This window comes from Crinia signifera, chromosome 6 (genome assembly GCF_055691185.1).
Source record: "Crinia signifera chromosome 6, ASM5569118v1, whole genome shotgun sequence".
NCBI lineage: Eukaryota > Metazoa > Chordata > Amphibia > Anura > Myobatrachidae > Crinia > Crinia signifera.
In genome coordinates this window covers 195,577,233-195,595,622 of record NC_139222.1, presented here as the reverse complement: position 1 = coordinate 195,595,622, position 18,390 = coordinate 195,577,233, and the positions used below count along the sequence as shown (strand labels likewise).

Sequence of the window (18,390 nt, the reverse complement as noted above, 5' to 3'; positions counted from 1 at the left end):
TTTGTAAAAAAAAAATGTCTAAAATCTGCTTTTAGGGTACATTGACACCGAAAGTAGTAATTAGCGACAGGTATTCTGGAGTGGTCAGTGTGCCTGAAAACATGCGTGTGACTTATGGTTGGGGGCCCTAAATTGATGCCCTCTTGGGTCAGAGTTTCAAAAATGTATGTCCTGCTCTCATTGCAGTGCTTTATTTCCCCCTTACTGGGGGCAGAATCAGCTGTGCTTTTGTCCCGCTGGTTGTGATAAGCATATCCAGCTCACACATCCAGCTCACACTTCTATAGGCTGCAAGCAGAATCTGCTTTCTGCTGTTAGTGCAGACCCATTCTGGTCGCTTCCATGTATAAATGAAGATGTATACTATGGATTGCTTTCACCATCCTTGTGGTCAGGATGCCGTCCTTCACAATACCTACACTGGCATGTTGACTACCACCTGAAGGCCACCAACGGAATTCTGACACCAGTGAGGATGCCGGTGCCAGAATCCCAACGCCAATGAGGATACTGGGGCCAATATTTCCTCTGCCGGTATGCTGACCGGTGGAACAGGTAGCATCATGCTGGGGAAGTGGGGGGTCTATAGGTTTAGGAACTGAGGATGAGGGGTAGGCTGTGTGGAGGGGGGGCGTTAGGCTAGGCTGCAAGGCACTAAGGTTAGGCACTAGTGGGGAGGGTTAGGGGGCAATTAAGTATACTTATCTGATCCCTGCCTGCATTCCCTCTTTTGGAATGCAGACGTCTGTGCTCTAACTGACGGTCATCTTTATGTATCCATGCCCTAGAGTTATAAAACATTTATACATTTGCTTACTAAAATGAAAAAAATATATAGTTTGCACAAATCCATATTTTATTAAACAGCTAATTCCAAAATGTATGTACTAAACCACCTTCCCTGATTCGTATTTCATCAAATAAGATGAAGTGTTATGTGGGGTACACACCAGGACGACCCGCTCATGATGCACGATGTGAGCGGGTCGTCAGTGTTTCTTCCGACACGCTCACGATAACGCGGGGGGGCACGACCCGCTCACGATGTGCACCGTGAGCAAGTCCGATCCGATGGCGACCTGCACCCGGGAGTATGGTCGTTTCCAGATCCTATCTGCTGCAGGTAGGATCTGAATAACGACCGACGGACCCGCGGGACCGAGCATCGGATCGGTACCAGTCCACACCAGGACAGAAAAGGGCCCAATCACCACACAATCTACATCCAATCGGTCGGAATCGGCTCTAGATTGATAGGATCGGACCCTTGTCGTCCTGGCATTATAGCTTTACACCATGGGTCTTCAACCTGTGGGCCTCCAGATGTTGTGAAACTACATGTTCCAACATGCATTGCCACGTTTTTTCCTAAAAGGGCATGCCAAAACTGTCAGGGCATGCTGGGACATGTAGTTCCACAACATCTGGAGGGCCACAGGTTGAAGACCTGTGCTTTACACACATCTAGACCAGATCCATTGAAAAGTGTCTATTAGCAATGGTCAGGTAGTCATGATCTCTGGCATATTTCATGCAGTGTTTTTTTCTCTTTCTATGGTAGGTAAAGTTACAATACTCTTGGTAAGTGTGCAGATACTTAATTTCACAAGTTTCTGAATTGATATCACTGATGTCTTACCATTTCTGGAACTAGTTTTAAGAATTGGAAAAATTAAAAGGAGCCATCAATGCACACAAAAATAGCATCAATCTTATACTTAGGATCCCCAGTATCCTTTATTAGAGAAAATCTTTTACATTTGTGCCCTGCGGACAGATACACCCAATGGCGGTCAGGTTGTTGACATAAATTAATGACGTCACCATATTGTCAGATTTTATAATGTTGACATATGACTTGTTGACATAAATGTTATGGTTTCCTTTATGGTTTTGATATATGCTTGATATTTGCATGGTGTGTGTGTGGACATGCTATTTTTTTTTCATAATGGTGAATTTTGACAATCTATTAACCCTACATTTAATGCCTAATAGAAATAGTGGTAGACGATTTTGCTTCCTTTCATTACTGATTGTAGATGGGAATCAATGTGTTCCAAAGGATAATACTGTATTAGTTGTGTCTCATCACAAGTGAGCCTGAAGAACATGTTGTGTCATCGGTATTTTTAAAAGCCATGTGTGTGTTTACTATGTGTTATATTCTAGTAAGCGAATCCGTTTGTTTACAAAGGAAAGCTTGTGTCACATTGTGGCCTAGAGCATAAGGACTTATTGTTTTGTGGATTTGTCTTAGTGTTGTCCATCTCTTTGTGCTTTCATGGTTAACTTGGCGTTCTGATGCTTTTCCCTCTGTGAAATTTTTTTGTTTCTCTATCTGTATAAACTTGAAGCTCCAAAGGACATGCATTTTTCTTCTTGATGAGCTTTGTTGCAAATCCCACGAGCCAAGTTTCTAGAATTAGATTTGATGTAGCAGTGTGGACAGACGTGATACGGATTAATTACATTTCTTTTTAAGTCAATTCATATCTTGTCAGGCTAAAGTGTGATAGTGACACAGATGATATTCTCCAATCCCCCCCAGCTTTTACCTTCTCACATAGCACCTAAGCCTTAAGGTGCCCATACACTAGGGCTGGTTGGAACAAAAAAAGGGATTTTTGTAAGAACTTACCGTTCGAATCCCTTTCTCTGATATGGTCCTGGTGACACAGCTCAACACTGGGATGTAGGAGGGTCCGAAGGAGCCAGGCACCTATCCTAAAGCTTTTAGAGGGTAGGCTCCTCCCCTACTGCATCCCGGACTCTTCAGTTCAATCTTTCAAAGCCACTGTAATACATTAACTCAGTACAAACGCCTGCACATATTAAATGCACATTTTTCAATAATAACTTTTAACCAAATAACATGAAACATCATGAACCTGGCATACTTAGTGAGCGTAAGGGAGGGATCGCTGTGTCACCAGGACCATATCAGAGAAAGGGATTCGAACGGTAAGTTCTTACAAAAATCCCTTTTTCTCTTTCAATGGTCCTGGTGACACAGCTCAACACTGGGACGTTCCAAAACCGGTCCTTTGGGTGGGTACGCTCAGGTCTGCAGCTCTCATCCAGCTCTCATCACTGCACGCCCGAATGATGCGTCCTCCGACGCGAACTCATGGAACCTATAGAATTTGGCAAATATATGAACAGATGACCAAGTGGCAGCCCTGCAAACCTGCTCATCTGTTGCCCCATGTCGAACCGCCCAAGAGGTGGCGACTGACCTGGTGGTATGCGCATTAATTCTGGCCGGTACAGGCCTACTAACTTTAGTATATGCAAACGCTATAACAAAGCGCCACCACCTAGCAATGGTCTGCTTAGAAGCAGGCCAACCAATTTTGTGTATGTCATACAACACTAACAAGGTATCAGTCTTTCTGACACTCTTAACTCTGTCCACATAAATGCGCAAGGCACGCACAACATCCAAATTCCTCAATTTGTCCCTTCTTCTTGAACCCTCTGGGGGTTGGAACACAGGCAGAACTATCTCCTGATTATGATGAAAAGCAGAGACTACTTTTGGTAAAAACTGGGGTACCGTCCGAAGGACTGCCCTATCATCGTGAAATATCAGGAAAGGGGACTTGCATGACAATGCTCCCAATTCTGACACCCTTTTTGCTGACGCCACTGCCAACAAAAATACCAGTTTCCATGTAAGGAACTTAAGATCAGCCGACCTTAATGGTTCAAAATGTGCCTTCTGAAGGCATTCCAAAACCAGCGATAAGTCCAATGGTGCTACTGGTTGTTTGTAGGGAGTTTTCAACCGAGACACCCCCTGTAGGAAGGTCTGTACTTCCGGCAATAATGCAATCCTTTTCTGGAAGTAAATAGACAAGGCCGAGATCTGCACCTTTAGAGACTGAAGGCTTAACCCAGAGGAAAAACCATCCTGCAAAAATTCCAACATTTTTGTCAATTTAAAGCGTGATGTATGAGACTTCCGTCTCTCGCACCAACGAATATAGGTCTTCCAAACCCTATAATAATTTGCCGAAGACACTGACTTTCTGGCTTTTATCATGGTGTTAACCACTGCCTCTGAGAATCCTTTATTCTTTAAAATGGCGGTTTCAACAGCCAGGCCGTCAAAATGAATCGAGCTGAATCAAGATAATTGAACGGCCCTTGTCTTAGAAGATCTGACCTCAGAGGTAGACGCCACGAGTCCACAGACAATCTCTGAAGCCTCGAGTACCAGGACCTCCTTGGCCAATCCGGAGCCACTAAAATCACTGGGATTTCTTGGGCCTGTATCCTCTTCAACACTCTCGCCAGCATTGGGACTGGCGGAAAAACATAAAGAAAAACATAAAGAAAAAACATAAAGAAAAACATAGTCATGGCATCCACTGCTTCTGCCAGTGGGTCCCTTGTCCTGGCATAAAACCTGGGCACCTGATGTTTGAAAATGGATGCCATCAGGTCCACGTCCGGGGTTCCCCACTTCAAGGTAATTTGATGAAATATCTGAGGGTTCAGGCCCCATTCCCCTTCCTTCAGCTCCTCCCTGCTCAGGAAGTCGGCCTCTATATTCTCCACTCCTGGTATGAATATAGCTGATAGAGCTGGAACATTCTGTTCCGCCCACAAGAGTATTCTGGACACCTCCCACATGGCCAGTTTGCTGCGTGTGCCTCCCTGGTGATTCAGATACGCCACGGCTGTGGCGTTGTCGGTCTGAATCCTTAAAGGGAGTCTCTGTAACCTGTCTCCCGCCAGAGAAATCACTTTCCACACAGCTCTCAGCTCCAAGATGTTGATCGGTAAGGCAGATTCCTCTGGAGTCCACAAGCCCTGCAGACGCAAGTCCAAGACTACTGCCCCCCAGCCCCTGAGACTGGCGTCGGTAGTGACTACCAGCCAGCTCCAGGACTGCAGTGACCGACCCCACTAAAGTGAATCCACGTCTGTCCACCATTTCAGGGAGGCTCGAGTTTCCGAAGACAGCACTATCCGTTCTGACTTCATGGTCTGTGTGTTTCCTGACCAAACCGTCAAAATGTTCCACTGGAACACCCGAAAGTGGAACCTGGCAAACTGCAGCGTCTCGAAAGACACCACCATCTTCCCCAGCAGCTTGAGGCACCTCCACACTGATGTGCTCCGAGAGCTGAGAATCTCCTGGACTAAGGCAACCAGATCCCTGGCTTTTGCCTCCGGTAAAAATACCCGATGTAGATGAGTATCCAGAATGACCCCCAAGAATTGGAGTCTCTGTGACGGCACCAACTGAGACTTTTGTAAGTTTAAAAGCCAGCCGTGAGCCTGCAAAAAATTGATGGCTTCTGCCAAGTGACTCTGCAACCTGTCTGCTGACTCTGCTTTGAACAGCAGGTCGTCCAAATAAGGTATCACTGTGATTCCCCTCAGCCGGAGCACAGCCGCCATTACAGACATTATTTTGGTGAAAACCCTTGGTGCTGTTGCCAGACCAAAGGGCAACGCCTGGAACTGTAAGTGCAGGTCTCCTATGGCAAACCTCAACAGGGCCTGATGTTCTGGGTGTATGGGGACATGAAGATACGCGTCCTGGACATCCATGGACGCCAAAAATTCTCCCTGGTCCAGGCTTAGCAGCACCGACCGTAGAGACTCCATTTTGAAATGGTCTACCCACAAATGGACATTCAGTGACTTTAAATTCAGTATTGGTCTGAAAGACCCGTCTGGTTTGGGTACCAGAAACAGAGTGGAATAAAAGCCTTTCTTCCACTCTGCCCTGGGGACCGGGATTACCACTCCCTTCTCTAACAGAGAGTGCGCTGCTCTTAAGAGAGCTGTACGGAGCCGAGCTTACTTTGGTAAAGCTGTGGGAATGAATCTTCTCGGAGGAAGACCCTTGAAAGGAATTCTGTATCCCTGGGCTATAATGTCTAACACCCAAGAATCCTGGTCTAGTGAAGCCCAGGCGTCCTTGAACTGTGATAGACGACCCCCCACCTTTACCACTGCCGGGCAAATCCCCTGACAGTCATGCGGAGGGTTTGTCCTCTCCTTTGGTGACAGGTTTCTTGTGAAAAGAACCAAATTTTGACTTTGGGGCCTTGCCCCTGGAGGACTGAAACTTTCCCCTAAATGACTGTCCTCGAAAGGACGCACCACCTCTAGGGGAGGGCCGAAAGGACGGCCTAAAAGCAGAAAATCTGGATGTCTGCTTGGCTGCGGGGGCAGGCAGGAAGGTACTCTTGCCCCCCGTGGCCTGCTTAATAATCTCTTCTAATTCAGATCCAAATAATAACTTTCCTTTGAAAGCTAATGTTTCTAAGGCCTTCTTAGACTCATTATCTGCCTCCCAGGCCTTAAGCCAGAGTACTCTCCTGGCATTGATAGACACTGTGGAAACTCTGGTCGCCATTTTGAGAGCTTCCTCTTCAGCTTCCAGCACATATTCTGCAGCTGCCTTAAGCTTCTCTGCCAGCAACAACACACAAGGATCAGCATGTAAAATGGTGCATAAATCATTGGCTCACTCAATCATGGCCTTAGAGACCCAGGCTGAAGCAATAAGGGGACGTAGGGTGAATCCCACCCCTTCAAAAATAGCTTTGAGATTACCCTCCAGCTTTTTGTCCACAGGATCCTTAAGAGCTGCGCCCCCTTGCACTGGTAATACAGTAGCTTAAGAATGGGGTACAGACTTAAGAATCTCTTTGGCATCTGCAGCCTTTTATCAGGAGTTTTCCAAGCTCCTTCCAACAATTCTTGTAAACCTTCATCTGAAGGAAATGTAACAGCTTCCTTACGCTGCCGTTTAAATACACCTTTAGCAGGAGTTTTATCCTCCACTGAAAGTTTTAAAGCCTGTTTAACAGCTGTAATCAAATCCTCCACCCCTGTGGCTGAGGAATCTTCAGAATCATCACCCTGCTCCCAGGGAATATCTGCATATGCTCCCTCCTCTTCATCTACCAATAAAGGCACCGAGAAGGACCTTTTAGGGGTCCCTACAGCATCAACATCAATTTGTCTAGCAAATCACTAAACCTGTTGATCCCCTTTGCAGTATCCTGCATCACCTGTATGGAGCAGGATCTGCCTGGGTAAGAGGCAAGGAGCCAGAGGACTGCTGAGATGATGACATAGGTCTCTGAGATTCTACCAAGGCATCACCCTGTCTGTCCAGCAATTGCACTAAAGCGTTAACAGACCTGCCCAGGGCACTAGCCCACGCGGGTTCAATTTGCTCTGCCCTCTGGGGTTCACTCCCCATGGGTCTCACAGCAGCGCAAGTAATACACAAACCCCCCTTGGCCATCTGCTCAGGTACAAATTTTTGTGTACAGTCATTACAAGCGCTCATAGTATTAAGGGCTCCCTCCCCCAAAACCACAGCTTGTTGCTCAGACATGATGTAAAGTAACCACACAGTGCATACAATGTACAACAGCGCTTATACAGAGTCAATGCACCCAGCCACTTATCTGTCTGTCGGTTTCAGATGCGGGGAAACGATGCCCAGGAAATCCAAACACTCTGCCAGGATCTGTAAGCCAGCTCAGCTCCGCTGCAAGGGTTCTGAAAGGCGCCAAAACAGAGTGAGGGAAGAGACCAAGTCCCTGCTTCTGCGGGGTCCGTGACTTTTGGCGCCAACCACCCCCAGACAGCCGCTACCTTAGTAGGATCTCCTAGTTCCAGTATCTCCCCCTTGACTGGGGACCACTTGGAACATGCCTGTAACACACTGCTGTCCTCTCATAACAGGAGCTCAGTGTGTAAGCTCCGCAGAAAATGGCCGCCGCCATCACGGAGCGCCTGTCCCCCATGTTCCCCACCTGCGTGAAGCCGGTTTCAGAGCGCTCCGGAGCCCAGGCAGCTTCTTAAAAAGAAGCTGTAAGCGCTGCACAGGGAGGCCGGACAGCGTCTCCCCTGTGCACAGTGAGCTGACAGGACGCGCTTCTGTCAGCTCCTGCTGCGCTTGCAGAGTGAGGATTCACTAATGAGAATCCTCACACTGTGCCTACCTAGCTAGGGTGAAAGTTAATAAAATAATAAAAAATTCCCTAACTACTCTATTTCTTCGGCTGCTCTCGCAGCCCTTTAGAATAGCACCCACTCCAGTGGGCACCTAACAAGAACTGAAGAGTCCGGGATGCAGTAGGGGAAGAGCCTACCTTCTAAAAGCTTTAGGATAGGTGCCTGGCTCCTTCGGACCCTCCTACATCCCAGTGTTGAGCTGTGTCACCAGGACCATTGAAAGAGAAACATGGTTATGGATGAGTGACAGTTTGTCAGTTTTCCAGCATTTCCAAGCAAATGGTCAACTATCATTTGCTCTCATCCATAACCATGTTTTTGTTCCAACCAGCCAGATCTGAAGATAAATCTGCGTGTGTACAGTATGTCCACATTTACTTCAAGACTGACTGATTTCTACCATTAATGGCTTCTTTAGTTTGTAAACTTTTTTTTTTTTTTCTCAAAGCCTATTAAATCCATCTTTGTGGCAAAGGCAGTGGAAAATGATGATACCCACACAACATATTCATGGTACTAAATACCTTGGATTGTAACATTGGTCTGCTAACTAACATCTACAAGCTGGGTAATGTCAACATTAGCTGAATTCCAGTTTGTAGTCTTTTTAGTATCACACAGTGGAACAGTTGAGGAAACTAGCATGTATACCATACTGATTGATATTCTGCTACTTATATTAGGTAATGGGCCTTATTCACAGTAGGACACAGTATAGATGTGAACGTAAAATGCCCAATGTAATTAAACAGCGCATGTGTTTCAATTTGTCTGCAGCACAGAATTGGACTGGTGGTCTGAGATTTTTAGTGGGCATTCCATGGAGGTAACAGTTGTGACAAAGCCAATATGTCATATTGGTGAAAGCCGATGCACAGCTAAAGGCATAGGGCAAATCAGTGGCTTCATTTTCAAAACAAATGCAGCTGCTGCTCCCGCGTCCACCCTAGAATCAGACCCATTATGTTCTATTACTATTTTTATCCATCTATCAATCATTCATCACCCTCTTCTTATAGGGAGCCAAATAAAGTATCAGACCGCAATATGAACACTGTAGTCCAATTAGTAACCATCATAACAAAATCTTTATATAGTTGATAGAAGCAACCGTTCTGTCCAGGGCCATGGGGAGGACAAACTGGCAAAATATAGGAAAGGAACAGTACATGTCTGAAAAGGGCTAAACTCGTTGGAGCTTCTGTAGGATCTTGATCGTTGCATGACTGCTAGCAGAGAATGGGTGCCGGATGACGCTCCGATAGTGGGTATCCCGACTGCTGGTGCTCAGAAAGGGGGATCCTGACTCAAAGGGGCTATTGTCCCTTGTGGGGGTCCACGACCCCCATAGAGGGAGAAAAGAACCTCTGGCGAGCGTAGTGAGCCACCGAGCCCACAAAGGGCTTCTTTGCGCTCGCCCTCCCGACTTTCAGGGGGGAGCCCCATACCACACCCGCAGAGAATCTGTGTTAGTGCTTTGATGACGGGTTTGCAAAAATGGGTACTTGTGTAGTACCACAGCTCCCATCGCATGCCATATGTTGTGGCATGAGATGTGATTTTTTTCCCCATTTTTTGATGCATTTTTGGAGAAAAAAAAATCGCATGCGATTTTTATCACAAATGCATCCAAATTCATTTAAATTAGTATGAAACATGTTAAATGCACCCAAATGCCATTTCTCACACTGTACCACCCCCACTATCAACGCCAACCCGAAGCGTGGCGAGCCCGCGAGGGGCGGCGGTACATGTCCTACGACCTTTTCATACCCCCACTATCCACGTAAGATCATTCGGACATTTATATGGAATGGTAAAAGAGCGAGGATTAGCCTGATAAAAATGCAACAGACTAGATCAAATGGGGGTATTAATCTTCCTAATATAGTGGAATATGGAAATGCCTCTCACTTGAGGTATCTTCGGGATTGGCTAAATGGTAACGACAGGTATGCCAATACAACTATGGAAGCTACCTTTCTTAATGGGGACAACCTAAGTGTCTTTTTACATAGACACGACGGGGAGCTATATCCTCTGATACAGAACAACCCATTACTTATGACTACGCGTAGAGTATGGCACTTGTTACGTCATAAGCAGGGGTTGAATCAATATACTTCTCTTCATCTACCCTTGGTGTCTAATCCACAGTTTCAGCAGGGTATGGCTCAATATCCATTTACTTTGTGGCGAAGACAGGGAATTATTAAAGTGGGCCAGTTAATTAATAAGACAACTAATAAACCACTAACGTACACACAAGCGATAGAGAAGTTTCCATTTATACAAGCTTTCCCATTAGCATTCTTCCAGGCTCAACACTATGTAGCTGGCCTGGCTAGGGTATTAGCTCCTAAAGATTATAGTAATCCATTGGACATACTCCTGGAAAGAGAAAATCGCCTCTCCAAGGCGATTTCATCCCACTACGTATTCCTCAACAATCCTTTACAACATGGGGAGATGCGTGCTGGGATGACGCAGTGGAGGGACTATATGCCTACGTTGACTATAAAAAAACTATTGAAAGCTCTAGAAACCTCTATAAAATTGATGCCAGCTGCTACATATGTAGAACTCTTTCTTAATGTGTGGCATAGAACATATTTGTCACCGCATCGTCGGTATCTGATGGGATCACTTCCTAATCATGCATGCCTTCGATGTGGGACACAAGAGGCTGAGCTATACCACTGTATATGGAAATGTCCTGTGATAAGGAGTTTTTGGGTCCAAGTTTGGACATACACCACACAGCATTTAGTTCCGGCCTTAGGCCTGACCGCAGAATGGGCTATATTTGGAATAATGCCTGTGGGTACACGTATTACACAGGGAGTACATAAACTCTTGATCATTATATCAGCAACTGCTAAGAAATGCATTTTACAAAATTGGGTACAGCCTAGAGCTCCTCCGTTTACTCTTTTTCTTAATAAAATACATCATGTATTTAAGATGGAGTGGCTAGAAGCATCCTTGAAAAAAGACATAGATACTGGGACATTTTTTAGCACATGGGAAAGTTATATTAATACTCAACCCAATACTCTAAAAGATCAGATTTGGAAATGTTTTCGGAACACATGCTGCTACGAAACACGTATGAATGCACAAGACCCACCGATCCTATTCGGGTGAGGAATAAATAGTGCCAAGGGTTGAGATTGGGTTTACCAAATTGTGGGGAAATTGAATGGAAATATATAACCGGAACCCCCATGCCATGCAGTGACACTTGATAGAAGATTTTTGTGTTTTTTTTTTTTTTTCTTTTTTGTTTTTTTTCTCTGTATCCTGTGTTTATAATTTGTAACGTGTGTATAAACTAATTGTAATTAATGCTTTTTTTGTAAAGCGCTTCAATAAAAGAAAGTAAATATAAAAAAAGAAAGTGTGGCGAGCGCAGCGAGGCGAGTGGACGCGGGCACCTGTGAAGCACGCAAGGGGACGCGGATACCTGGGAATCTGCGCTCGCCACACTTTCTATCCTCAACTCCACGCCGAAGTGGATAGTGGGCGTATGAAAAGGTCGTAGGACGTGTACCGCCGCCCCTCGCGGGCTCGCTGCGCTCACCACACTTCGGGTTGGTGTTGATAGTGGGGGTGGTACAGTGTGAAAAATTGCATTTGGGGTGCATTTAACATGTTTCCTACTAATTTAAATGCATTTGGATGCATTTCTGATCAAAATCGCATGCGATGCAATTTTTTTTACTATACGATGCCCATCGTGGGAGCCGTGATACTACACAAGTACCCAAAAATGTTTCTTGGTGTTAAAGAAATCCTAAAACATTGTAGTATGTTGAGTAAAGTGTATATATATTAGAGCACAGTACTTATGTTAGTTGGGCGCCCACTATAGTTACTACGCTCATACCCCCACTATCCATGCCGGCATGGAGTTGATTTTATATAGTGTGGCAAGAAACAGCGAGCCACCGTGCCCGAAGCGTAGCGAGCGTACGCGGAAAACTAAGCAAATAGCTAAGTGGGCGCCCAACTAGCATATAAGTACCTAGAGCACTCCTATCCATTTACACAAATTTTTTTTATTGGAAATGTGTTCATCATCTTATCCTTGTCTTTCTTACAGTGATGCTCATTGGGCTGCTGAGATACGCCTTTGTGATCGAGCGCTATGGTCCCTCCCTGTTGAACACTGTGGCGTTTGTATTGGGGTGGATTTGTGCTGCTGGACTAACCATGGTTGGTAGTTTTCAGGTGAGAATATGACACACTCCATTTCACAGTTCAAGATGATTTTTGTTATGTTTGTGTTTATCCTTTATAAAGTATTTTCACTTCTAAAGATCTAGATCTGCACGATCATATTCTTCTTGGTCTCACTGGACGTTTGCCGTAAAATGAATGTAGAGACAGGTTACAGCAGGGGTGGGCAACATGCGTCCTAAGAAACGCTCCTGACTAACCCGCCACTGAAAATGACAAGCAGCCCGACTGGCTGAGCCACTTGTCATTGCGGTATAGCAGTCCCAACCTGCGCCGCTGCTGAGGAGAGCTGGGATTACCTCTTGTGATGTTAGGTGACACACTGCGAGATACCAGCTTGCAGGGCAGAGTCAAGCGCCAGTCAAAACTGGTGTGCCACTGGAGAGAGACGGGATTTCCTCCTGTGATGCAAAATGAGACACTGGGCGGCTTGCTGAGCCAAAGCGCCACTCAAAACTGGTGTACCACTTTGATGGATACTAGCTCATTGGCTCCGCCCCCACACCGCGCAGCGTCTAACTTCACAGGGATTCTTGGACGGCTGCCCCCGGCAAGCGCATTTCTCCTCAGCCGTGCTACAGATTGTAAAAGTGTACATTAAAATACTGTATCAGGTAATTGTATTGCCCCCTTCTAGGGGTTGGGTTATAGGGGCTTGGGGCAACTGTGTTATGGGGATGTAAATGGTTGGTGCTGCTATCTGGGTCTTGTGTATATATAGTATATACAAGATATTCTGTGTGCGGCCCTTGAATATTTGCTGGAAGTGTTAAGTGTCCCCCCCAGCCAAAATAATTGCCAACCCCTTGGCCACAAGTTGGAGCAGCCCTCTAAGAGGGAAAGCAGCGGTGTAGCCACCGTGCGGCAGACCCTGTGGCTGATTGGAGGAGCGCCGGCACCTGTTGCAGTGTCAGGCTGGACAGGGGTGCACCGCCTGCTAGCAGTGTGTACACATAGCTGACAGCCGGGACGGCTCCTTTGCCTGTCACCCGGCTGTCATGCTAGGCTGCAGTGCACGCTGCTGTCCTGTTCTGTATGAGAGGTGCTGCTGCCGTGCTGCTAGCAGATGGCAGATCCGGATGGGGACACCATAGGGGGGGGGGGGCATAATTTACTGCAGGGCCAGAATGAGAAGTCTACCTACCCTGGAAAGGCCCTTCACAGACAGGATCCCCCCTCAGGACCCCCCAGCACTAGGTCAGCTCTCCTCTCCATGCTGTGCAGAAGCCCCGCCCCAACTCTCTTCATCCTGAAACTTCTGTTCTCCTTCCTACCTGCTGATACTGGGATGCAGTTAATTTGCCGGCGGTCGGGATCCCGACACTGGAATCCCGACCGCCGAAATCCCGAAACTTTCTCCCTCCGTGGGTGTCCACGAGCGTAGCGAGGCACTGGGCCCGCTGCGTGGCGAGCGCAGCGAGCCCGCAAGGGGGGGCGATCCATGTCCCCCCCTTGTCGGGATTTCGGCGGTCGGGATTCCAGTGTCGGGATTCCGACCGCCGGGATCCCGACCGCCGGCAAATCGTATCGGATCCCTGATACTGGCCCTGTACAGGAGAAGGCTGGGCCTGGCACTCTGCCTGCCTGCTGCGGAGCTTAACACAGAGGTACCACCTACCCTCAGTAACTTTTATTATATCCCTCTCTTCCGCAGTCTCTATATCTGGGGTAGCCAACCCTAGTCCTCGAGAGCTACCAACAGTGTATGTTTTGCAGGTCTCCTCACAGAATCACAAGTGAGCTAATTAGCTCCACCTGTGGATCTTTTAAAATATGTCAGTGATTAATGAGTGCAGCTGTGCAGCAGCTAGGTTGTCCGGAAAATGTGAACTGTTGGTAGCTCTCGAGGGCTAGGGTTGGCTCTTTTTCTCTTTGTACCATGTTTTACCCACGCTTGGACAGTGCCCATGTCATAATAATTAATCGTCTCAGGAGGTAAATAGGTTGGTCCATTCATTGGCACACTAACTACTGCCCAAAGCATTTTACAGACACTCTCCCAGCAGCTGCACAGCTCTGCCGGCATTGACATAGCGTCACTTCCCTCCAAAGCGCGGGAGTCATGAACCGGAGGAGGAGTGAGCATACAGATGCCAGCAGGTAAGGCTAGTACGGCCTACTGGCTATCATGCCTAATGCGGCCATACCATCTGATTCTTTTTATAGAAATACACCTAATGTAGATCTAAACAGGAATAAATAAACCATCACTCTGCAAAAACACCATTTTATACATGGTACCAACTGTGTGACATTATTAATGCCCTACATGGAAACTGAACAAAGGTTGTTCTTGTCCTCACTTGTAAATCTGAAATACTGGTTCATATTTTGTTCAAAAATATCCTCAGGTTCCATCATGCTTAGAATAACAATGCACAGCAGCCAACATCAGGCTGTCTTTACACCAACAGAACATATAATCCCGCTGCAGGTAAATGCTGTATTACACATGCTACCAGCTACATGGCAGAATAGAGGCCCTGTGTGGTATCAAAATAACCGCCTGCACTTGTCCTGATGAATGTATAGCTTGACAATGGCCTCAGGTGCAGATTTTGTGTTCCTATTTCAGGTATATAGTTCCTACAATAACTTCATTGTAATATTTTTTTATTATTATTATTATAATACACATTTTATTGGGTGTTTCTTTTGCCGTTTCCCTCTTTTCAATGGTCTCAGGCAGCAGAGTGGCTCATTTATACCCCAAACCACAAGTACTAGACAAAGTATCCCTAAGCAACAGCCAAACTGACCACACTGCAGAAATATCTCTATTCATTCTTTAAGCCGAGCAAAATAAAATAGCAACAATAGAATAACAATCTGCTTTTTTCCCACATGAGCTTTACAAGCAAGTATTTCTGTTTCTACAATATAAATACAATATCACATTGGCCATACAAAGCTAGTAGAGACTTTTATGAGAAAAATGGTTTTGCTATTGTGTATTCCACTTGCAGAATGTATTGGATACAGTAGAAGGAGATGTTTCTGTCCAACATCAAAGCCTGAGATCACTGCATGTGTTTTGTGTTTGGTGCTCATTATGCACTGCGTGAGCTAACCGTAGGGCCATGTGGTTATGTGCCAACGGGGGACAGGGAAGAATGTCTCCATGTCTGTCAGAATGCATGCAGAGACTCCTTGTATAATGATGAGCCGGGATCTCGCACCCACATATGTATAAGGCAGGGGAGTGGACTTGGCTAAATAATGGAATCCTTATCATTAAAGGGACACTGCACTATAGTGGCTAACCTTTGACATTACCAAATACATACCTCCCAACTTTGGCAGTTTAGGAGGCGAAATTTTTGGGGGGCGTGGCCTAATTTGGGGGCATGGCCTATACTCGCGTCTCCCCGCGAGGCCACGCCCCCATTTTGCCGCTATGGGGGCATGACCCAGAGGCTCTGTGAGCCTCTAGCCATGCCCCCAGCCCCCTGGCTGCGGGAATAGACGCATGCACACAGCGTTTATTCCCCGCTGCTTAGCAGCTGACAGGGGGGACTCCCAACAGCCCCCCCACACCGCGGGACACTGCCGCCCGCGGGTGAGACAGTGGGATAGGCCCTGACAATCGGGACTGTTGGGAGGTATGCCAAATAGGATGGTAACAAATAAGATGGTAACCTAATAATTACCACTGTTTTTACCAAAGAAAATATGACAGCTGCTGTACCTAAATGTATGGAATGAGGGGGAAAAAAAGTTAATGGACTTAGGAGGTCATTCTGATCTATACTCGCAACCGTGAGTGATGTTGATGTTGCTGTGCATATACTTATGAGCATGTGTATCCGTCTGTGCAAGCAGACGGGGCGACTTACTGTATATAGTCGCCGGCCCGTTTGCACACATCACTGCGGGCGTGGGGTCGCACACTGGAGTCCATAAGAAAGCCCAGCATTTCATGAGCATCCCCATGAAAACACTGGGTGTTCCCATAGTAATTCGCCCGTGACGCAGGTGCCAGGGGCGGGCAGCCGCTATCACCCGATGTTAGTAGCCTGCCCTCCCTATTTCCGTACCAAGGCGCCGCTTATCTAAGTCACCAAACAGAGACTGGCGACCATCGGCCATTTTTGAGGCAGGGTATGTGATGTCAGTGATGACCACTTCCAGCACTCACTCGTAGATTAGAGGAAGCTTCAGGCCTACTGCAAATTCTCACATTAATCATCCATGCTGAATTAGCTCCCTAGGCCACACATTTGAGCGAAAAAATAATCATTAAAAGCAAAAATTGAAAGCGTAGCCAATGATATTGTGTACGGAACCTTACATTTTTTAGATATTGTCATTGAATGGTATTTTTTTTACAATTAATTTCTAAATGCAGTCTACTAAAAACACATGCGTGCGCCTACACACACACACACACACACACACACACACACACACACACACAGTTGCCTTAGTTACTATGTAAGATGTAAACCAGGTTACCAGGCTTGCCCCTGACACCACAGATTAGACACACTTCGCATTAGTATTTCTGTAATTAATACAACATAACCTTACCATTTTGCAGTGATTTCCCGAGGCATACCAGTGTGGCAAGAAATGTTGCCACTAGAAAGGGTAATGTAAAGGAAATTTATACTGTATAAACAAGATTGCCTGACAGAAACCTCAGCAGGGTGACTTTGTAGTGCTGCCAATCAGCTTGGCCACAGTTAAATGTATAGGTGGGTTCATCTTCTAGCATGTAAAAGGCAAATATTTCCATTCTCCATCATCATTCAGGCTGACCTGCTGTTGAACTGAATGTTCTGCAATATTAACATAAATAAACAAGACCCAGACTTTGTGATTGTAAAGTAACAAAACGACTATTCTTCTTTGTGTGAGAGCTCGCAGCAATGACTTTCAGCAACAGGGATTTGGGTATTTTACAGCTTTTTTTTAATTGACGAAAGTCTTCTGAGAATGAGATCACATGCGATTTGTGTCCCATGATCGTCAGTTCATAAGACCATGCGGTCCAATAGCTAACTCAGGTACAGCATTGTGACAGGGGGCTGCACATATTGCTTAAAAGAATGTGCGCGACAATAGGGTTTTTGAAATATTTCGGGGAGGGGGGGGGGTGGTTTCATGCCCCTTTTTTCATAATTACCAAGTCACCAGCGCACCCGAGAACTCGCGCAATACACTCCTGGGACCGCTGAAGTGAGGATCCTGAAGGCCTCAGTGGATGCCGGGGGACACTGGACATCGGGGAACCACCAGGGGACCAGGTAAGTATTAAAATACTAAATTATTCCAAAAACTGTAAATATACCTGATCCAAAATTCTCGTGGTCCCGAGCATTTCGGATAAGGGATACTCAACCTGTACTAGTAGAGGTAACCTAGTGACAGGGCCGTTTCTAGACAATTGGCTCCCAGGGTGAAGAAAAACAAAGGGGCCGCTCCCTTACAGAATATGGCAGTGAAGAAATTGAGTGCGTCGAAATAGGGGGTGGCGCTTAACAAAATGGGTGTGGCTTAATTTAAAATGGGTGTGGTCTAGCAGGAAAACAATCACCTTACATCTCACTTTTGCAACCTGCATGACCAGACATTGGTTACCCCACTCTGTGATGGCAATTATAAAATACTCCCCACACACCGTAATGCCCATTACATATGCCCCCACAGTGCCACATATATGCCCCTACAGTGCCACATATATGCCCCCACAGTGCCAGATATGCCCAGTGCCAGCAGACATATATGCCCCACAGTGCAAGACCTATATGCCCCCAAAGTGCCAGAATATATTATCCAAGCAGCAGCACAACTCACCGTTGTTGCTGCTGGCGGGGAGTGCAGAGTCCAGGTCTCCTGGTCCCCCTCCAGTCCCCTGCCGCTGCTGCTTCCCTCCTTCCCCTTCACTGTGTCCCAGTCTGTGACTGGGCCGACAGCCAATCATACCTCGCAGGCTGGCTCGTGATTGGATGCCAGCCGGCGAGCTCTGATTGGCTGACAGCCCAGTGACACAGTCAGGGGAAGGAGAGACACGTTATGTGCTCCCCTCCGAACGAAATCTGCTGTGGCGAGGGCGGTGGATGGGGAGAAGAGGAGGTAGGGCGGCCTTGGGGGGGGGGAGGGGGGAGCTGCCGGGTGCCCTTGCTGTTTAACAGAGGCGGACAA

General features: G+C 46.6%; 1 protein-coding gene across 1 annotated transcript in view; it reads left to right on the top strand.

Annotated features, from left to right (window-relative positions):
- The window catches only part of LOC146008816 (transmembrane protein 150A-like), a 154,116-nt gene that overhangs the window by 101,791 nt on the left and 33,935 nt on the right, over positions 1-18,390 (top strand). The window contains exon 5 of the mRNA XM_083148524.1: positions 12,107-12,234. Coding sequence (XP_083004650.1) covers positions 12,107-12,234 — 128 coding nt within the window. The remainder of the gene's footprint in view (positions 1-12,106; positions 12,235-18,390) is intronic.